The following is a 22,611-nucleotide window of genomic DNA, read 5'->3' as shown; positions in this document are numbered from 1 at the left end:
TGGCTGCCAGGGGCACCAGATTCACGCCCTCAGGAAGCCCAGTTGCTTCCCAATTCCTGTCTTTTCCTCCCCTGCCCCATGTGTGCGTGGAGACGACCGTTACTCCTCACTGCAGAGAACTCGATGAGGAAGAGGCATCTGGCAAGAGAGTAGCTTTTTAAATGAAAATTTACATGTAAATATGAATTAAGTTAAAATATCGGTTATTTTTTAATTGGCTCTCGAAATCAGCATAAGGAAGGCCTGTGCCTGTTGGTCCGCTGGCTGTGCAATGCTGGTTAAGAGATTCTCATCAACGCTCTGTGAGGAGCTGAGCTCTCCCCTGCCGAAAAGCCTCCCGTGGTCCCGCCTTGTCCTCCGATCCTATGCAAACAATCCCATCTGCCCCCCACCTCCTGTCTTCCTGACCGGCCGCCGCTCCCCCACCCCCCGCAGTAACCACACTCACTCCCTGCACGCCACGCGCTCCACTGCTCGGAGCCCTCACCACGCTGTGCCCTCTGCCCGGGGAGATTTATGCCGGGGCCTCTCAAACCTTGTGTGCATGAGCATCACTTGGAGGGTTTATTTAAAACAGGTGGCTGTTCCCCGCCCGCAGGGCTTCTAATTTAGATCACCCACGATGAGATCTGAGCATTCCATTTCCAACAGGTCCCAGATGATACTAAACGCTGCTGGTCTAGAGACCGTACCCCGAGGACCACCGCGTCATCCCCGCCGGCACACACTGTTCCCTGGTGTTACTCCCTCTCCTCCTCCACCTCTCCATGTGAGCTGTACTTCTCTGGCCACCTGGCATGGGTTGAGCTCTCCTATTTAATATTATATCTTTAATTCCCATCATATAAGCATCTTGCACTTCTTTATAGCACTTGAAATTGTAAATGCTCATCTGTACAATTATTTGCTAATGTCTGTCTCCCTACAATTCTGTGAGCACCACCTGCCCCCTGTGCCCAACACTGTGTCTGGCATAGTGGAAGAGCTCGGTAAATGCTAGTTTGATGGATGGGTGGATGGATCTAGAAAGACTGTCCATTTCAAATGTGGGCAGAGCATTAGGAGGACTGTTCTTTCAGGTGTCACAAGGCACATTGTAAAGAGGTAGCCAAGGACAGAGGGTACCTGCCTTGTTAACTAAATCAGCCAGGCGTACCCTGGCAGCCACAGAACTGACAGCCGCTATGCCCAGACCTCCTTCATGTCCTGCTACCTTTATATAAAACAGAAGCAACACGTGGGGAGGACAGCAGCCTTCTACACACAGTCAGGGACCTGTGTTCTTGCCCCCGCAGTATGACTTTGGGCAAGGCCTTCCTCTTTTGGAGCCTTAGTTTTTCCATCTGTAAACCAAGAAGATTGAATCTTTTAGCTCTAAAATTTCTTGAGACTAATGGGTTCTGAGCAAAGATGCTTTATTTTGAATCGGATCTAAAAATGGTTGGGGCGTTTGGTCCTTTCCCCTAATCTTGGCCAGATCATGCCGGCAAAGGAAGTCAAACCGCAGGACTGTTCCCAGGGTGAGGATGGGAATCCTCACCTCTCTCTTCTCAGGGGCCCTTGTTTGGAGCCATCCTTCCTCAGCAACGGAGAGGGGCTTGGCTGTGAAAAGACGAGGGCCAGAGACACAGCCCTCACAGGCCAGAGCCTCGGGGACACTCACAGAGCACCGAAGTCCAAGGGGTGCCCACTTCTGCCTCTTGTCACCCTGCTTTTGGGCAACATTCCACCGGATGGCCTGGCTGAGGTTTTGGGACTGGAGTATTTAAGCAAGACTTGAAATACGCTTGTGTTATTTTGCATAAGTGCCCTAAAGGAATGTATACGCCTTTTCTTTCATTTTCTTTTCTGCGATCACTGCTGTAGGTGATAATTCCGAACTCACATCGCAATGCTCACGGCTCTGGTCATTCTGCCCCTCCCTTACTGGGCGTGATCCACAACAGCAGGGCAAATGCCCAGCATCTCTTACTGAGTGATTTCATCTTCTTTTTTTTTTTTTTTTTTTAAGTTTGTACCTGTCTAGAAGTGCTTCTCTTTGTTTTCTGCTCTTAGGGAAATAGACTGTGGTTACATACAGGAATAAATTGATTAAGAAATGATTTAGAGGCTGGCCATGGTGGCTTACTCCTGTGATCCTAGCATTTTGGGAGGCTGAGGCAAGAGAATTGTTTGAGCCCAGTAGTTGGAGGCTGCAGTGAACTATGATCATACCACTGCACTCCAGCCTGGGAGATAGAGTGAGACCTTGTCTCCAAAAAAAAAAAAAAGGAAAGAAAAGAAAATTATTTAGAAAAGCTCACAGAGAAAAAGAGTACAAGACGAAGGAAAGAGAAGCATAGAAGTAAGAATCTTTACTTTCTTTGCCATGTCATTTAGTTGGAGAAAATATGCTTTCAGTTTGACTTTTACCTAAGAGCTAAAGAATACTTTTACTCAAATGTTTTGATGTTATAGTAATAGCCTTCTCACATAAGGCCTTTTAACCTTATGCCCTGTTTTGTTTGGAGGTGTGTTTTTCCTTTCTGTGGGCGTACCAGAGAGCTCCAGTTACGGCTTATTAAAAAGCAAGCTCCAAGAACCAGAAGAAAGTGAGGGCGTTTGCAGGTTCAATGGTGTGAGAATTAGAAAAGTTGATAAGAAGGATTAGAATTGAAGGATAAAAAGACTCTTACAAAGCCAAGTCATTACGGGGCCCATTACTTTATATACATTCTCCAAAAATCACATGAATGAAGGGAAAGGAAGGAAGGAAGAAAAAAAACTGGCTTCAGTTCAGAACGTCAATTATGTCTTTTTTTAATCCCCTTTTCACGATTTATTTGACATTTTGAACAGTGGCCAAAAAAGCTATTATAACTATAAAACAGATTCATTGGTATAAATCTCATTCGTTGAACGATTTAATTAAGGTATTGACATGCTTAATTGATATGCATAAGCCAAGACCATTTTCATATCTCATTTACATATGCTTTCTACTTTAAGAGAAGCAAGGAGCTGGATCTTTTTTTTTTTTTTTTACAAAAAAAAGGTCTCCTTCCATAAAATGCTATAGATTCATCTGCGCCTGACATCCCAAGGGACCACTTCCTGCCATTCTCCTTGATTTCAAGCCAGCTACTCCTCTAAGTGGCGCTGCTTGGAGGGAAGGTGATGTATACCCAGCTTGAGTGCCTGTCAGGCCCTCTTATGATCAATAGGAGAATATTTATATTAATAAAGCACAAAGTTAATTAAATAAAAAGGTCCTCTGGGTAAACTTAAGATACTAGAGGATGGGCAAGAATCGATATATTCTACCATTTCAACATTAAGTATGTGCCTTGAAATTTTATGGCGCTTTTAAAAACTCACTTTGTAATATAAAAAGTTTGAAACCACCCCAGGTTTTCTCTGCCAAAACCCTGTCTCTGGCTTCAGAGCTGGGGAGGGGACAGGAAGGACATGATGGGAGCTTAGGGGACACCCTGGCAGACCTCCCCCTCTTCTGGATGGGTCTCCTCCTGCAGGGGCTGGGGGGCACCTTGGAGGACAGGCTGGCCTGAAGGACAGGGCCTGGGGTCAGTGCAGCCTCCAGCGAGGGTGGCACTTCCTTGTCCCCAGAGCAGCGTCTGGAAAAGATCCTGGGACTCCCCTCCTGTTCTTGGTTCCCTCATCCTGGGGAAGCCCCGACGCTAAGATCTTTTGGAAGAAGCTCTGTCCGCTAGCCTCACAAACCCCTGCCTGGCTTCTGCCTGGTCCTTTCCTTTTGTTCTCTCAACACAGCTCTTTCTGTGTGTCTCTTCATGTGTGTGTGTGTGTATGTGTGTGAGTGACAGAGACAGAGAGAGACAGAGACAGCACACGTGCCTGTCTCCATCATCTCTGAATCTCCCATTTGTGTCTCCCTTTCTCTGTGTCTCTTTCACTGTCTCTTCTGTGAAATGGCTGTCTCTGTGTGTGTTTCTGCCTCTTTTTTTTTTTCTTTGCTTTCTCTGGTTTTATTGTCTCCATCTTCTCTCTCCCTGTCAGTCTCTCTCCCTCCTTATCTGTCTTTGTCTCTCTACCCTTCTCCCTCTCTCTCTCTCTCTCTATCTCTATCTCTCTCTCTGTCTATCTTTAAAGGGGACCACTCGTTCACAGACTGAGCCCCCTCTCCACCAGCACTCGGAGGCTGACTTTCTGGCCCCATCCCTTTCTCCTGGGGCAGCCTTCTCCACTGGGTTTGGAGACAGAAAAGAGGAAAGAGGCCTGCTGAGTCCTCCTCAAGCAGCTGAGTCGATTTCAGAGGTGACATCACACTTGCTGTCCCCTTTGTCCTCTCCCAAGGACTATGTCTTCTAATCTTCTTAGCCTTGGCCACAGTACCTGACTCCCTAGGGACATTGCAGTCACCCTGGTAATAACAACGGCCCTTCATTGCAACGTAAGCCCCAAGACAGTGTCAGCAAGGTTGTGAGGATCATCCCTTCTCCAGAGAGTAACCACAGCCAAGGGACTTGCTTCAGGAGCAACAAGTTCTGCTCCCCTTCCCACCTTGACCCATGTTAGCCTTTCCTCTTGTGGTTGTGTCCTGCACGGCTCTGGGCCCCTCTGAAGCTCACCTAGGTCCCCAGCACCCTTCGGAAGGCAGAGGGATCCTCTGACTTGCCCTGAGCCTGTGCAGAGGCGGCTGGACCAGCATTCTGCTCCTGGCCCAGATCCCACGCTTGGGCCGAGCCGCTCCCCAGTCTGACCCTGCCTGGGCTGTGATCTCAGAGCCGCCTTCCCAGCCGTCCCGCCAGCCACCTTCAGGGCCCTCTCCTCTGCCTCCTCCTCATGCGAGTCTCCTGCCAACTTCTCTGCACATGCGCCCCTTTCCCAGCCAGCTTCCCAGGGGGGTGACAGGGAGCCGGGCACTTTCACCTGTGTTCCCGTCTTCGCCACACACCCTCTCCATCCCAGGGCCGTTGTGCTGGACTCTGTGAGGGACAGTCTCCCTGCAGGACCCGGGAAACAGGCTGCGCAGAACCCAATTACCGCTTTCTTTTGTATTGAACTTGACCTGGAGTCGCTGCTTCATGGTTTTAGCATTCCTATGCAATATGCTCCGGGGCAAGGAGACAGGATTTTTTTCTTCTTCTTTCTCTACTCATTGTATTTGAACGCTGACTTGAACAGATGCAAGTTCCCATAACAACTAGTACTGATAAGTACTTCTTATGAGCCAGGTAACATGCAACAAGCTCTGAATTCATTAGTCACTTCATAATAATTCCTTGATGTAAGTACTTTCATGGTCCCTATTTTACAGGGGAGGAAAGTGAGGCTCAGCCAGGGTCATCTAGTCACACAAACTCACACAGCTGGCAGGCGGCAAAGCTGGCCTGCACACCACGGTCGTCCAGGCTCCTTCCCCTGCTCCCACTGCTGTGCCTCCCGCCGCCTCCTGGGGGCTTGGCCACAGGCCGGACTTCCCGAGTCCAACATGAAAAGGGAGGAGTTGAGTTACCAGGAAAAGTGTAGCTCAGGCTGCTGTCAGCGAACAGTCTCAGAGAGACAAGGGAGCATTTCAGAAGACGTCTCCACCCTGCCTCCTGCCTTGGAGGTCCTTTCCTCTTTTCCAGGGACAGGGGAGTTTATTGTATTTGGCGCGAGACTAGCGGCAGCAGCCTCACATTCGTCACTAGTGAATTTCATCTTTGCGCTGATGTCCCTTGTCTAGTGCCTTTCAGGCTAAACGGCCAGAAGCAGGTCTGGGATTAATTATTAGTGTTAACTTCAAACGTGGTGTAAATCTATTGAACTGCATCCATTTTTGTATAAATAAGAGAACAGCGTCTGTTCTCCTGTAGTCAATATTGGCACATCCACAGGTGTGAATTATTAGCAATAACTGTAATTGCTTTGAATGGAACAATAAATAGTGCAGGGGTCACGATGAGAAATGTCGTTCTGTAGTATTAACATAGCTTAATGGCTTAAGCTGCTATATACTTCATCCGACAGCGGGCTTCTAGAAGTCAGCCTTGCAACTCAGGGTGCCGAGCTCTTGCTGAATTGCTTTCCTGGTTTGGTAGAAGATAATTTTGAGCCTTTCTGAAGTCACATTGATTTTATCGGCAGATGGCCCCAGGATAGTATCTCACCTTCACCAGGGAGGTTTCACTTATTTAATGGACTTCTGAAAAGTTACAAGAAAGAGCAGGCATCTGCAAGCCACATTCCCTTGAGCTGCAGCCACGCATGCCAAATTCCCACCTCTGGGCAGCTGCAGCCCCAGGCGCGGTCCCTCCCCACCCTACCTGGGCAGACAGGTTCACATTTCTGCAGCAGAACATAATGGGCCACGGAAGAGTAACTCTAACGCCACATACCTTAGTAAAAGGGAGGAAATCATTCTTAGGGTTAGGGACATAGGGGATATAGGGCAGAGTTCAGTGGATTCTTTCTTCATGATTAAGTTGAACATTTAAGGTTGCAGTGGGGTAGAAGTTAGGAAGTGGCTTCAACCCCTGGACTTCCTCTCTTATTCCCACCCCTCCCCTTACCCCCTCCGCTAACTTAATTTCTGCACATCCTCAGCCTGCATGAGGGTTTCTAGATCTTTTAGATCGTTTGGCTGGGAAAAGTCAGATCGTAGCGTAGATTATCCTGGAGATAATCAGACTTTCTCACTGCCGATTATCCCCTTCTAACATCTCCCTTAGGTTGATGCTAAAAGCATCTCCTTCTGCACCGGAGTTTCGTTATCTGCATTGTTCTAGGCACTGTGAGTGCCAGAATTCGGAGAGGAGGAGGGGAGCAGCAGTTCTTGGAGAGGGCACACAGCCTTTTTCTGGACTGAATTTATTTTCCAGATCTGTTGTACCCTCTCAGGCCAGGTTTAAACTCTATTCAGAAAAGCCAAATTATTTGTCTACTTAGCCTGACTTCCCAATGTAACTGCTCATTCTCACACTTCAGCTTAGCTCACTAAGCCTTTCTCAGTTGAAGGCTCTATCCGTGGCTCCCGAGAACACAATCCTGTTCTACGGGCATTAGTTTTCCTGCATGCTACCCCACCAGGGAGTGGAGGTGGAAGGACAGAGGAAGACAGCCGCAGCTCTTTGTAATCCGAAGGAACAAACAGGGCTTGGAAAAAAAATAATCCCCATAGACTGAGTTATTCTCAGTCATCCATCAACCAGGCAATGGCATGAAATCATGTTTGCTTATTTTTTTACCCATCCAACAAATGTATTTTAAGCTATGCAACAGGCCTCCTGCCCGGCAAAAGCCCCTGCCCGTGTGACACTGACGATGTAGTGAGAGAACCATCATAGGAGACCACATTGCCTTACAAGCCCAGCCTGCAGCTAGCACGCAGGCAAAGCAACAAGCAACCTCTCCAAAGCCAAACTCACTTTTACCTCTGCCCCTGTGGCTAATTTGCCTTTAGCTCTTTGGTAGCCTCGAATTGAACAGGGCCCTGGGACAGTTACTAAGTTCATAGGACCACATTGATGGATGATCTGCCATAGTGTGTGAACTTTCTTTTTCAGGAAAAGGTAAGAGGACGTGGAAAAGAGGTTGACTCAATCACAGACTCACTTCCCCTTCCTTCTTGACATGGACAGAAAGGGGCCCAAGTGGTAACTGAAAATATAAATTTAAGAAAACCATGTTAGAAGCACACTCTCCATCCCCTTCGTTTTTACTAATTATTGCATAAGGAGATCTTCACCTATGGGATATTATGCCTCTGAACCTAGGCTATCAGGCCACAGACAAGGAGGCAAATGAGGGTGCCCAGGTCAGCAGTTAATCACGAAGCAGGCCAAATGCAAACACTTCATTTCAGAACAATTCCATAAACGCACCTTCCGCCCCCGCCACCTCCCCCTGGCTCACAAGGTTTCATCTCCTAATTGCAAAAGCTATTTGGCATGGGAACGTCTTTGTGAAGAAGGGAGAACTCAATTTGGGCCATCTCTCTAAAGAAGACATGGGAACAAGGACGCTTCTCCAATTAATCAGCAAATGCCTGGGTCCAGCGTTCAGCCCAAAGGATCAATTTACATAAAGCTACTTCTTGAGATGAATTTGCCTCCCCCCTCCTCCCCCTGCCTTCCCCTCGTCCAGCCAGCATTAGACATGCTACTGGATTTCAGATTGACAGTGTCAGCTACGACAATCAAATTAGGGATGAAAGCCTCAGATGGCTGCCAGGGGAGAGGGTTGGAGGGGAAGGAGGGGCTGGGGAACAGTATGTCAGCCTTGGAGGAGGATGGATTGTATAGAAATGGGCTCCCTTTCCCAAATCCCGCTGGGCAAACACATAGCTTCAAACAAAGGGAAAAAGCAAAACACCAGTCTCCATACCTTTAAACCAGGTGAACAACCCCCCACCCACACCCAACCAGGGTTGCTAAATTAAGTCAAAACATCCCATTGGGCCTAAAAATTGGCAAGGGACTATCTCAGGTACACAATTAGATCCTCATAATCAGATGATTTTCAGCATCAGATTTCCGCACACAATGTGAAGACACCAAAATCACAGTTTTATCCCCCCAAAGTGTACATAATGAGGTACATGCGGACTCTGGAGTCAGACGCCCATTGTTGGAACCCTGCTGATGTTTCCTGGACCACTAAGTGATACAGGGAAGGCTGGACTAGAACAGAGGGCATAATTGCACCGGTAATGAGAGCTCCTCAATCCTCTCTAATGTAACTAACTGCCTAGTCACTAAATTGTGATAATCCCAGGGATTACTGAGCTGTTGAGACGCTCAGCCTCTGTGCCGTTTCCTGGAGATGATCAGTCAATTACGATGCTGTTTCATGAACACAAAGAGCCGTAGTTGGGGTTGCACGTGATAATTAAACGAAGAAAGCTTCTATTTGGACTGGAACCGTTGGTTAACTCTGCCAGCCCTGGAAGAGTGGTGGATTGGAAAGATTCAGATTAAATCCTACGGCTGGAAGGAGGTGCTCTGCTCACAGGAGGAATGGAGGAATGAATGGACTATTTCAAGCCATGGCTTGCTTCCCTGGACCCAGGGCTTTCAACCTTGACTGGCCCCCTCCACGTGTCCTGTTGGTTTACCCAAACCCCCCAAGCAGTCCTACGTCAGTCTCCTTTAGATTGGCTGCAACATCTGAAGACTTTTACACTCTCTTGGCAACGAGAGGCCACACAGCTACAGCATCTAGCTCCTAGCCCTTGTTCTAGAACCGCAGTAGTCAATGCAGTAGGCCCTAGCCATGTGTGGCTGTTGAGCCCTCGGAAGGTGGCCAGTCCAAATTGAGATGTATGTAAAATGCATATTAGATTTTAAAGAGTTGGTAAGAAAAAAAAGAATGTGAAAAGGAAACATTTCATTAGCAAATTTTTATATTGATTACATGTTGAAATGGTAATATTTTGGATATATGGAGTTAAGTAAAATACTTTATTAAAGTTAATTTCAACTGTTTCTTTTTATTGTTCTTCATGTGGCTAAGGGGAAAATTTTAAATTGCATTCTTGGCTTGTATTATATTCCCATGCGACAGCGCCGTTGTAGAATTAGATCTCCCCTGGAGGGGCGATAGTCTCTGTACCCTCACTGGTCACAGACCTCACCTGCAGGTCAAATTCACCCCAGGGCTGGAGTGTCCTGTTAGCCAGCACAGAGAGTTATTTGGTTTTGATTTTTTTGGAAATTAATCTAGATAGGCCCTGCACGCCCCCAGCTCACTTGCCGACTCCTCCTGTCATCCACACGCAGCCCGACACACTCATTTAATTTACCTGTGTCACCCTGAAGCATTTAAGTTTGCAATCTTTAGATCATCGGCCCAGAAAGAGACAGAAAGGGATCCCTCATTGGTAACTAATTGTAGAGCAAACCAGTGATCCAAACTCCCTCTGCAGCCTTTTGTATCAGCCTGCGGCTAAAAGCGGCTTCCTGTCTTCCCTTTGGTCAGAAAGCTCTCTGGGAACAAGTACCTTAGCTCCGTAGTGCTGGCTTTGCATGCCTTCATCGTCCATCACAGCCTGGCTACTCAGTCCTGCTTCTCACCGGCTCTCCACTGATTTCTCCCAGATTTCAGCCCTGCTAGAATAGAAACCTGTAGGGTGTCACTTGTCTGGGAGGCCCTAATCCCAGCAGCTAGAATCTCTCCTGCAAGTTTGGGAGAATCCAGAGGCAAAAAGTGCTTCGTTTTCTTGTACCCCATCTCTGGCTCCCAGGGGAGGGAATGACCATCCATGGACTCTTACCCTTCTAGGTCGGCCTCGCCTGGGCTCCTGAGTGGCTTTCTAAGATACAGATTAGATGTCACTCTCCCCGAGTCCGCCGTGCCCTGTGACTCTATCTTTCCCATAAGCATTTTGCCCAACATCTGCAGTCTCATGCCTGAGACACAAGAGGCCTTTCTTGAACCCAAGATTTTCCCTAAAATCAGACCAAAACACTTAAGGAAGTAAGGATGCTGTATTGTTAACATCATACTGGAAAATGAAGACAGAAGTTCGCTTGTATGTACTGCGTTAGAGTTTAGGAAGCACTACTTGTCCATTGTCTGTGATACCTATTCCCATTTCATAGAATTACAAGTCAAGGCTCAAAGAATTGAACTGATGCTCTTAAAGACACACAGCCTGTTAAATAGCAGAACTGGGATGTGTAGTTTACTCCTAACTTGATGCACTAATCATTCAACCCGTGGTTCTCAAACTTGTTCAAGATTTAGACTCCAGAGCCCAAGCTCAGGGTTTCTGATTTATTAGGTCTGGGATGGGTCCCAGGAATCTGCATTCATTTTTTATTATGGAAATTTTCACACATATGTAAAAGTGAAACACAGATGATAAATCAACCTCCTTTGTACTCATCACCCAGCTCCAATAAGTATCAACTCATGGCCCATCTTGTTTCATCTATACCTCTGTACATTTTCCCCTCTTTTATGTTATTTTGAAACAAAACCTAGACATCATCATTTTATCCTTAACTATTTCAGTATGTATCTCTCAAAAATAAAGACATAAATGAAATTTTCATTTTAAATTTTAAATTTTAAAAAGTTAACAGGAATCTGTATTTTTTCAAAGCCCCGTCAGTAAACTCTGATCAGATCGACCATGAACCCTGCTATGAGAACCACTGCCCTATACCCTGCCGACTCTTAATAACATCTTCATACTGTCCTGATTTTACTCCATCTGTCCACTTTGAAGTACAAAACCCAAGTCCCAGTGAAATAAGCTTGCGTCCCCTGCGAGTCCTAGTGATTCGGATGGGCATGTTTCCCTTTTCTGTTTCAAAATCTAAAAAGATTTCAGGTCCTAAGTAAAACAAACTGTAAAATCTTTTGCTCAGTGGTTGGGAGCAATCTGCAGCGTGAGTTTAGATGTAGCTTCTCTTCTTGCTGAAAACGAAACAACAGTGAAACTGCTGCTCTTGCTTTTTGAAGTGTCTAGATGTTCATTTTACGTTTGTGTAGGTCAAGGGTCTATTTCTTTGTATCTGGGGTGAATGAGAAAGTAAACTCCAGGAGGACAAGAACTTGGGACTGTTCCCATCTGTATCCTAACTCCCGATGCGGTGTAACACATAGTAGGTGTGTTCAATTCCTTTTTGTTGTGGGAAATAAAAATCCAAGCTGACATTTAATTGGCCAATATCAAACATCTGAATGGTACAGCTGAGGACTTTTCTAATGAGCTTGTCAGAGAAAGCAGAACAGAAGGACCTCTTATTGATATTTTTTAATTCATTAACTTTTTAACACGAAAAGAACAAGAAACGTAAACTCCTGCTGCAATGAAATATTCAGAAACAGAACTGGAGCAGTGGGAAATAATTGTTTGGGTTTTTTTTTGTTTTTGTTTTTTTATCCCGCATTGATACTTCGATTCCCTGGATCCCTGAGATAGGTGGCAGTTCTTTCAGGAAATGATTCAGTTACTCCATTGTAACCTCCCTCAGACAAAGGATGCCTTTGACTAGACACCCAGCTGAAGGTCCCAGGGCTGCTTAGCTGGGACATATGCTTGGGGCTCATTTGATTTTGACAGTGACCCAACTGCAAACATATAATCTTGCTTATTAAGATAAATTGCCTGCAGAAGAGATGTACCTATTAAGATAAATCCTCCCTGAAGTCCACATTGTAAAATCCCCAGGGAACAATCTTTCCTGTGTGTTTGTCCCTCCTGCTGTATAAAATAAGGTAAGCAAAACAATATCTTTCCCTTTAGTTCCTAGAGCAGAGTGATACTATATATTAGGAGTTGGGGTTCAGGGGGTAGGGAAAAAGAGTTCAGCTTTATATAGGATGGTAGTGTTGAGAGTAGAAGAAATTTTAGATTCATGGATTATCTGTCAGAAATTTTTAAATCCCTAAATGAGTTTTGATTGATACCGACTGCATCAATAGGCAGGTTTCCTCCTACTAGGCAGAAAACGTGAAAGTAATTTTAATATATGTTCAGGCAAAAGAGAATCAGAATGGTAATCCACCGCCCTGATCTCAAATCCAACAATGGTTCCAAATAGAAATGCTTTTTAGACCATCCCCTGTTTTAGTTTGACTAATCAAGAGTTGATGGATTTTTTTTTTAATGTTACTGAAAAGGTACCATATTTGGTCTCCGTGCAAGGAGATCAGGGAGGTAGACAAAGAAGTATAAACCTCATCAGACACCAGATTGGGCCGTTCCAGTTTTCTGTGGTCACTTAGCTTCCTGTGTGGCCTCTTCATCCTGGGTCCCAGATTTGCCATCTTTTAAGAGTGATGTTTTAATCTGCGCAGAACTCGCTGATTCGAGAGAAGTGTCCTTGAAGCCTTGTTGTGAATGCTTTGGGGTGGGTCCAATTGGGTCCCCTTTACTGGTGCCAGCTTCTGTCCCCTGCTACTTTGGACTTCACTGCTAATGCCTCATAGCTGGGAACTCTTTGGCAATCTGTCCTTGGGTTGCTGGAGTCACCTCACTCAGCATGACAGAGGGCAGGCAGAGCCTGGGAGCCTGCTTTTCTCTCGGGTGGTCCCTAAACGAGAACTGTCTGATGCAGGGCTACAAAGGCCCAGCTCCCCTGCTCAGACACAGGAGTTCCCCGTGGTATGAGGTTAAGGCCGAGACTTTACCAGATTGCACTTTATTCCCCTTCACCGTCCCACTTCCATCCTGTACTGGTCTCTCCTGGGAACATGTCACTAATCAATCACTCGACTCCTGAGTCCTTGGCCTCAGTGACTGCTTCTGCCAGAACCCAGCATAAGACGGACCTTTTTCCTGAATCCAGCTCTGCTGTTTCATCCAAAAGAATTTAGAATCAAATGTGGATAATCCTGTCTAGATGACAGATGAGGGAAACTTTAATCCTTCCATCAGATTTTACGGAAAGAGTATAGCAACATTTATGTGTTTTGTTCTTTGCAGAGTCAAAGGCATATGTCCTGGCGGTGCTGATACCAGACATTTTCAGCCATTTAAATCGAGGGCTAAATGGAGGAAAACTCCAAGAAGTAAACGCAGCCATTCATTGAATGCTTAGTGTTGCAGATGCTGTGCAAAGTTTATTCATTTATTCATTCCATTTTCAACAATTCACTCATGAACTTGGTAAAATCAATAGCCCTACTGTAAAGATGGGGAAACTGAGGCATGGAGCATTTTAGTAATTTGCATGATCATACAGCTCATAAGTTGCTCCACCCACTTCAGAAACAAGAATTCCGCAAGTTTCGGGAAGCTTCCAAGCCCTATTTTGTAACTTCACAACAATTTGGGATTAACGCCTAGGAGCAAATCCCCTCCACAAACTGCCACTTCACACAGATAGGACTTCCTGGTAGTGTGAATGCACCAAGACAAGTGCATTGTCCCCACCAGAGCAAAGAGGAAGACATTGCCCTGTTCCTTGCCTTACAGGGGTAGGGGTGAAGGTGGGGACTGTCGTTCACTGCTCTTTTGAGAACAAAGCACACCTGACATTGCTGGGAGAGCCCCAGGAAGCATTTCAAAAGCTCCACTGGAACTAGACAGCCTTTCAATCCATTTATCAAAGTGTCTGCAGTTCACATTTCAAGGTAGATGAAGCAATAATAAATTTGTGAAGAAAGTTAATCTGTGTCCAAAGCATTTTAGTAAATTAAAAAGTGGGGGGGGCATGGAGGCTGGAAGGGGGATATATTGGTTCTTGCCAACTCCCATTTGACTTACTGTCTCCTTAATAAGTCCTCTTTGGTCTTGTGTTTTTGGATGGAATAATCAGTCAGTTAATCATTTTCCAGAAGCTGGAAAATGCACTTTAGCTAATGCAGTTCTCGTTTTCTTTCAGAGCCCTAATTATTTAGAAAGACATCCCAGGCCTTAGCCCCACTTCTCAAGCAAGAAAGCCTTCCCCACCTGCCATTTTGCTTTATTTCCCCAGAAAAACCCAGCGTCTCTCCCACCCTCGCCCCTACTCCAACCTCATACCTTTCTTCTAATGTCAAAAAAAAAAAAAAAATCCTCTTCTCTGGTCACTCCTGGGCATCTCTGCCCTCCTCTCCCTGAGCTGCTTCCTTCACGAAGGGTGAGGCACTGAAACCCCAGCAAGCAATTGGCCGGAACTAGGCTCTCGGGCATTACGGATAGATTTTGCTATTTTTATTTAAGTGTCAGTGGAAAATGGTGGCTCTTGTCTCTCTCAAGGATAGTACTTAACAATAGCTCCATGCTCTGGCATCACGCTGAGATAAACACACTATTAGGAACCCTCACAAAGGCGCTGCGATAATTGTGAAGGGACGGTTACCGAAAATGAAGCACCCAGCCCTGAACCCTCCTCCACGCCCCATCAGTAACACCATTAAAGCTGTCAGTTTGTCAGCCCACTGGAGGTATTTATGAAATCAATATACAGTCCTACAGATGGATGGCAGCGGTATTGTTAGCCGGAGAAGAGAGGCTCAATGGAAAATAAAATTAATAAAATTTACAAGCAGATTGTCATGGGGAACAGATAAATTCCCTGCAATCTACTGTTTTGCTCAATTGGAGAAAAGCAGTGACAAGGAGGTGGGAAAAAAGTCGTGCTTTAAACTGAGCTCCTTAAAGTAGGAACAAGACTGGGTATATTTACAGCAAGAAAATAGCTGAGCAGAAACCAAAGCGCTGCCCCACCCAAGCGCAGGATTTTGCCTGTGTGGGAGGTCTCCCAGCAATACCGCCAGATTTTTCCGTTTAAATATCGCTCTTCTCTCCTCAACCCGCCGTGTTGCAAACCAGCCTTTGTACAATTGCTACTCCTTCGGGTATGTTTCGGGATGCTGTCTACTCCAAAAGGGTTATGCATTGACTGGGAAGTGTGCCCTTCGTCCAGCTCCCAGCCGTGGTGAAGGCTGGTGGTTCTAACCTCCTCTCCTGTTTCCTCCCCTGCCCCTGAGCATGGTCATCTGCCATTTGACAAAAAGTGCAAGTGGAGCTCATCTTCTAGATCGACCAGACATAGCAGCCACACCTGGGAGGGTGGCGGGCAAAGGCTGAAGACCACCCTTCACTCGGCAGAAAAGACTGGGCCCACTGTGGTTGCCCGGCTGCCTGGTGGAAATTGCATTAGTCGGATGACAGGACCTGGGCCCCTTGCTCTAGAGGCTGATGGAGAGCAGCCAAGTGGCCTTGGTGACACCGCCTGACCTCTGCTGTCATCGTGGGCTTTGTTCAGTGCCCTGACTCCAGGCTGGAGCCCTGCTCATTGAATCAGACCTGGCCAGGGGAGCCTGCGACAGGGCTCATTGTGCATTTAAATTTACTTACATCAGTTGCAGACAGAAGAAACCGGATTTGAGATGGGGAGCACTCTGTGATCCAGCCCCAGAAGCCACTAGTACTCACACCTGCACCCTACCCCAACTCTCAGCCTTGTTTCAGGGCCTGAAAGAGGCCTCAGACAAGCCTCATGTGTTGTGAGTTTTAGCCAGCTGCTCGGAGTACAAAGCTTGTCTCAGCAGAGGAAAGCAGAAAAGTGGATGCCTCTTTTCTGCTTTGTTTTCCCTCCTGACCCCTTGAAAAATGTTCATTTAGACTGCACAGGTTTTAGTGGAGGGTGGTTGTCTGACCGCTCCTTGCAAATATATTTGGAGTCATATTTGGTTTTGGTTGGTTGCCCGTGGAAAATCAGTATGGGAGCGTCCATAGGCACGATCTGTAGGGTAACTCAACTAGGACCTGTTTACCCTGTGACCAGCAAGTTCTCCTTACAGGACCTTGTACCAAGGAAATAGCTGGACAAGTGTCCCCAAAAAGTATGGGCAGGGAAATTCATCCTAGTGTTTCTTTAAATGGCAAATAATAGATAACTGCCCACCCAGTAATTTGGGATCATATAACCACTCATACAATTAGATGATATATAGTCATTAAAAAATGTTGGCATCCATATACTGTTAATGACATTGACAGATGATCTCAATAGAGTAGGCAAAAAAATAGGTTATAACAGACTATATATTATGAGGTCATATTGGTGAAACTTACATATATTACTCCTAATTGGTAGCGGTGGTTAAGTCTGAGTGGTTTTTTTACTTTAATATTTGAGAGTTTCACTGTGTGTTCTTTTCAAAGTAATGAATATATACATGTGTGATATGTACACCTTTTATATCTGGAGAAAGCATAAAGAGCTGACTGTGTCCCTAACTCCCGTCCCTGCATGCTGCCCCTCCTCCACGCCATCTCCCCAGAGATGCCTCTGCTGCCCAGGGCTGTGCAGCACTGGCCGTGGCTGAGGCATGGCCCGAGTGTCTTATAGGGCTACTTCGCACATTCTGGAGGCCTGATGGGTCTTTGTGGATTGATTACTCGCTGAGATCCCAGCGGGCTTGAGGTCTGAACAAAAACAAATACACATGTTTTGTCTAGCAAAAAGTAAAACCAGAAAACAAAACCAAAAAGCCTGCATCATTCTTAGGAAGGAAATTGAGGCTTTGGGGATGCTTAAAGCCTAGGACAGGACTTAGGTTTGAGCCAGCTGCGGGATCTGACACTCTATCCTTTACTCTCCTCAAAGCAACATGCTGGCTGCTTAATGCTGGATGAGGTGCCAATGGGACCCCCATTTTGGATGAGTTTGTTGAAATGCAATTTGAATTCATCATGCCTGTCACTAAGAAGATCCAGGAGGCCCCCAGGGGTTTCTGGGACTCTAGAATCAGCAGAAGTGGTTATCCCCCATCAAAAAATCAGAATGACCAGGCTGTGTTCCAATCCCAGATGACAAAGGCAGAGAGGCAGGAGCAGCAAAGGACAGCCCAGAGAGATGGGAGATTGAGTGGTGTTGACCCGGCCTAGGGGAGGAATGCCATGTGGGGGTGGGGGTGGGGGAGGCCAAGGGGTTGTCTCTGGGAGGTGGGAATTGGGTACAGTGTGTGCGACAAACAACCCAGCGTCTTGGCTCATGGCCTGGAGGTGCAAGACCACCCACAGAGCCCGCCCTAGAGGCGAGCTGCTCCCGCCTGGTAACCATTTCAGCAAAGGCCATCACTTGAGGAACAATGTGAATGCTTGTAGCAGCCTGGGGCCTGAGACTAAACAGTCCCCCAAACACTTCTGATGGTGGAGGCAGCCTCCCAGAGATTTTGTTATCATAATGAGATGCAGATCAAGCCTCCAGCCGGCCTGGGTCTTTAATGCAGTGTGCCTCTTCTCTTCCTGTTTAGAGATCTGAGCGAAAACCAGATCCAGGGCATTCCGAGGAAGGCGTTCCGTGGAATCACCGACGTCAAGAACCTGTAAGTGCAGTTTTCTTTGCTTCACTACAGACTGGCTACCTCAGGCTCCCCGACCAGAGGGGGGTAAGGGATGGGGTGGGACGGTTGTGCTTAAGTGATTTCCCAGGAACATACCTTGGATGCCCTGTCCTTCCCTGGTTCTCCACCCCCAGATGTGAGCATTGGCGTCCCCGTGCCCACGGGGTCCCAGCCTGGCCCTAGAGCCTCAGTACGAGTCAGCTTTTCCTGGCATTGTTATCATCTGTGTCAAATGGGGATGAAAGCCGTGTTGGGGGCATTGTGCAACTGAAAAAATGTTTGAAAAAAACCTTAGTGCCTTGTACATAGTAAGTGTTCAATAAATCAGAACCTGGATGATGGTGATGAAGATCTCACTGTTACTCACAGGACTACCAGCAGCTTTTAAGAGAGCACTGGGGCTCGTAGCCCAGGAACTTGGGGAGACATAGCCAGATCCACTTCCGCTGTACTAGGTGTTTTTGCTGGCTTTTTACTTTTTATTTTGAAATAATTCTTGATTCACAGCAAGTTTCAAAAAAACAGCAGACAGGTCAGTGTACAAGTTTCCCCCAATGGCCACACCTCACATAACTATAGCGCAGCATCAGTGCCAGGAAACTGACGTTGGTACAATCCGCAGATCTGATTCTTCAGTCGGCAGTCTCGGGTGCTCGTGTGTGAGAGGGAGCGTGGGTAGGTCTTCGCGGATTTTACCACGTGTTAGATCCGTGCAGCCATCGCCACAGCCAAGAGGCAGAACTGTTCCATCACTGCATGTGTGAACTTGCCAAATAACCTTGTCATTTCCTACCTGGCTTCCACTATTTGCTCCTTATCAGTGACATCTGGGCCCTTACCTTCACAAGGACTGTGCCCTGAATTCTCTACCCAAACAACTGTGCCCCGTGGGGTTGGAACGCGCTTTTGGAGAGGGTCTGGCTTGGCTGAGCAAGCCCTTCTCCCAGCAGCCCCAGATTCGACTTGAGAAGTCTTGAAGGAGGCTTTTTTTTCTTTTAAACTACATTGTCACTTTTCCCTAGAATGGATGCAGGGGTTTTCGTTTGCTGGCATACTGAAGGCAGCTGGTGATGACTTCCAGATGCAGGATATCTGCCTCCCCTGTGGCCTTAGCGGAAAGCTTTTGGTGTTTAACATGCAAAGCACACAAAGCACACACAGGGCAGAGGCGTCTCCCCAGGCGGGCTGGGAGAACAGGGAGGCAGAGAGGAGTTTGCGAGAGGCTGGGGGACAAGGAGGCTGCCTGCTGCTTCCTCTGGGAGTATTTGTCCAAGAGCAGGACAGGGTGGGGTGGAACAGCCCCAGCCACGGAGAGTGTGAGTTCCTTTGTAGGACAGGTGTAGGCCTCACGCAAGAAATAACTTCCTGACTCTCTATATCTCCCTGACAAAGCAAGATGTGGAAAAACCAAACCTTCAAGACCACTAAAAAAAATAATAAGGGGTACTCTCTTACCTTGGGCTGGCACTTTTAACATTTCAGAGTGCTTTTCTAGCATTTTGTTCCTTGGATTCCAAGAATGCAAGACTCTGTATGTGAACCAAAACCAACAGATTATCTTAATTAGCATCCCAGAATGTTAGGGCACAAGAAAATGGAGCCCCAGAGAGGGACGGTGACTAACTCAAGGTCAACCGGCTTCCTGACGATGGAGCCCAAAATGAACATTTTACGTCCATAAAGTGATACCTCTGTCGGATCCCATGACACTAATTTTAAATGAGTCAGTTAACAAAAACTACATATTGTAGTGATGTACAAGCAGGGCTATATAATGACCAACTACATTTTTGATTCTTAAGAAAGTGATTAAATCCCACAATGGTTCTCAATAGTTTCTGGGATTTCTTAGGTTTTGGTTTGGTTTTGTTTTGTTTTTCCCTGTAATATCTCTTACCACACGAAGGTGTCAGGAGTTAAAAGTTTCAAGATTCTGCAAACCCAGGCTCCTAAGTCACTCCAGCACCTGCTGTCAGGCCCACCCTCTCTAGACCGTGCAAATGTGCATTGTCAGGAGCCTGAACTCAGTGAAGACATTCTTTGGTTTTATACCCAGTCCTAGCACTTGGTCCTGGGGGAAGGAAGGAGAGGAGCAAACTCACTGCCTAACGATGAATTTACCCGAAAAACCTAAGGGAGATTGAGGGCTTTACACTTCTAATCAGTTCAGTCAGCAGGTACTTGTCTGGCAGGACCCGTGAGGCCATAGAAGTATAATTCATGTTCTCCAGTGGCTTACAGTATAACTAGGGACAAGAAACATGTGCATCCAAGAGAATGTTCAGTAAAAGACCCGTCAGCACGGAAGTTGGCACAGGAGGGGCTGTGCCCAGTGAGGGGCCGTCAGAACTCAGAGAAGAACAGCTTAGGCAATGTGGCCCAGCAGTTAGAAACATGGTTTTGAATTCTGATAGAATTACGTGTGAATTCCATGGGTTCTAGGTGCCGAGTCTGCGACCTTAGGTACCTCACTTGGCACTTACAAGCCCAGGTTATCACCGTGTAAAATGAGGATGATAACTGGATTTACCTCCTAGGGTTTTCGTGAATAAAAATTAATAAAATAATACATACGGATGACTCGGTACTATGCTCGACCCACTGAAGGTATTTATTTGGACAGTTCTAGCTACTGTGGCTGCTATATTCCTTTGTCGTTATAATGGTAAAGACTTGGGCTGGGCCTGAAAGATTTGAGAATTCAGAGAGTAAATAAGCTTTACACACAAAAAGTGTGTGTGAAGTGTGGAGGCGAAACTGTATAGGGTGTGTTTCAAGGGACACAAATGAGACGCCTCGTGGGAGTGGCGGGATTCTGAGGTGGACCAGTAGGTAATAAGGTTAGCAAGAGGGGTGGAGACCGACTGGGCGAGGGCCTTGCCTGAAAGGAGGGTGACGGGGAAGGCGGGTGGATGGCTTGTGACCCGGGAGAGGTCATGACGAAAGGTCACTGACTCTGGAGGAGGGAGCCGAGGATGGGAGGGGGTGGAAGGAGGAAAGGCCAGCGGCAGGAGATGAGGCTGTGGTCTCACGGGAGGGGTCAGGATCACAGGTGGGAGCGAAGAGGAGGGGTCCAAAGCAAGCGGTTGCTGGAGACCAAGTCAGCAGAGCTCGGCCATCCATGAGTCATGAGAGGCCAGGGAAAAGGAAGCGCAAGTGATGAGTTCCACGTTCAGACAGTACAGAGAAAGAGGGCAAATTCTCATAGTCGTTCACCCACGCAGTCATCAAAATATTTTTTGAGTTCCTACCAAACGCCAGTCCCGGGGGAAACAGCAGAGAGTAAGATACATAGAACCGTGAGCTGTGCCTACTTGGAGCTTCTACCTCATAGACATGGGAAGATCGGGAGGAAGAGCCGTGCGCGAAGACAACGAGTTGGGCATGAAGAGATGGCAGGTCTTCGACAGGCACTGTGGACAGAGCATCTTCTCCGTGCTAGGAAGGCGGTGAATCTGCCTTCCTGTCCTGTGTCTGCTGGCTGAAGGACTGTGGTAAAGCCATGCTACATCTCTGGGCCTCAGCTTTCTTGATTTCGTAAGAGTGAGTTAGACTGAATAATCTTATCGCCCTAAGAGAAAACGTCATGTGGGTAATTGGAGATATAGGGCCAGAGCTGAGGAGCAAATTCACGGAGGGGAAGTGTCTGGGCAGAGGTGGTAATGAGGTTGTACATTTAAATATGCATCAGTACATGGAAAATAGGAGACACTTTGCAGAAATTAAATGTGTGCAAAACCTGCTAAGGAAACATTCCTCCTACTACCACATGGAGATTGTCTACCTTGTGAGTGATGAATAGCAAGTTTTAAATCCAGAGATGCACATCCTTGGCATCAGTGCATGTGGGAACCACCCCCAGCCTCCAGGCCTTCTCCTTCATGTGTGTGAGCTATTCTACTATTAAGTTAAGAAAAATAGGAGTAGAAGATAAATTATTAGAGTATCAAGCTTCAAACTAAATGATATGTGAAATGACAACCAGTGGGACTTATCCGTGATGCCATATGCTTTATCAAAAGGAGAAAATCAAGAACTGTTTTTTCAAAAATAATGTACTTTTGCAATAGATTTTCTTTGCTTGTTCTGACATTCCCCTTCAAAAAGGAAGAGACTGGAATTCTCCCATTTTCCAGATGATAAAATTAAGTTTCCATCAATGTGTGTCATTTGGTAAAAGTCAGCAAACAAAATTAGGCCTATACCTCCACACCTAGCCTACCGTCAGTAACACGCCCGGCCACGTTTTGGGCTCTAGCTGTAGACACTTCTGTCTACACAGACGCCTCCCCACACAGCCATGCCAGCAACAGGAGCAATGAAAAAGTAACCACAGAAGCTGCTACAGGGCACAGTCCCTACTCCCCTGAGCAAGTGGGCAAGTGTGCACTTCTGTTGGAGCCAGGAGAAAGGATGCAGGAGGCGGTGGCTGAACCCCGTGGAACTGAGGAGCTACGTGTGTGATGCTCGCGATGGAGGAACTTGGCGCCCTGCCCCTCCAGACAGCGGAAGGAAGTCCTAATTGCTTCCTGCTTCTCCAGAGAAGCGAGAAAAAGCAATTATCTGGGGATGCCACTCTGTGCGACTACTGAAAGCTGGTTTTATGGGCTGGTCCCACTCTTCACTGCTTGCCTAGAAGGGCGAGAGGTGCTACGTTTAAGGAGAGACAGGCAGTTTGATGGAAAATTGGTCTGGAGGAAGAGACCCTCAGAGAGATTGGCCAGTGGAGAGACCAACATTCACTACACCAGTAGGGAATGCCTACTGTATGCAAACACGGTGCTAGCTACCGGACAAAGACACAGCGAGCAAGAGTGAGAAGGAGAGAAAGACAAAGAAATCATAATCAGAAAGACATAGAGAGAGGAACAAAAGAAA

The 22,611-nt window shown here is 46.8% G+C and overlaps 1 protein-coding gene across 2 annotated transcripts in view; it reads left to right on the top strand.

Moving 5' to 3' along the window:
* Positions 1 to 22,611, top strand: part of SLIT3 (slit homolog 3 (Drosophila)) — a 593,250-nt gene that overhangs the window by 379,575 nt on the left and 191,064 nt on the right. For both annotated transcript variants that reach the window (XM_012649737.1, XM_012649736.1), the window contains exon 5: positions 17,644 to 17,715. In XM_012649737.1, the coding sequence (XP_012505191.1) occupies positions 17,644 to 17,715 (72 nt within the window). The remainder of the gene's footprint in view (positions 1 to 17,643; positions 17,716 to 22,611) is intronic.

The sequence above is a fragment of the Propithecus coquereli genome, unplaced genomic scaffold (genome assembly GCF_000956105.1).
Source record: "Propithecus coquereli isolate 6110/MARCELLA unplaced genomic scaffold, Pcoq_1.0 Scaffold301, whole genome shotgun sequence".
NCBI lineage: Eukaryota > Metazoa > Chordata > Mammalia > Primates > Indriidae > Propithecus > Propithecus coquereli.
Note: the sequence above shows the minus strand (reverse complement) of the source record. Positions and strands in the feature narration are given on the sequence as shown.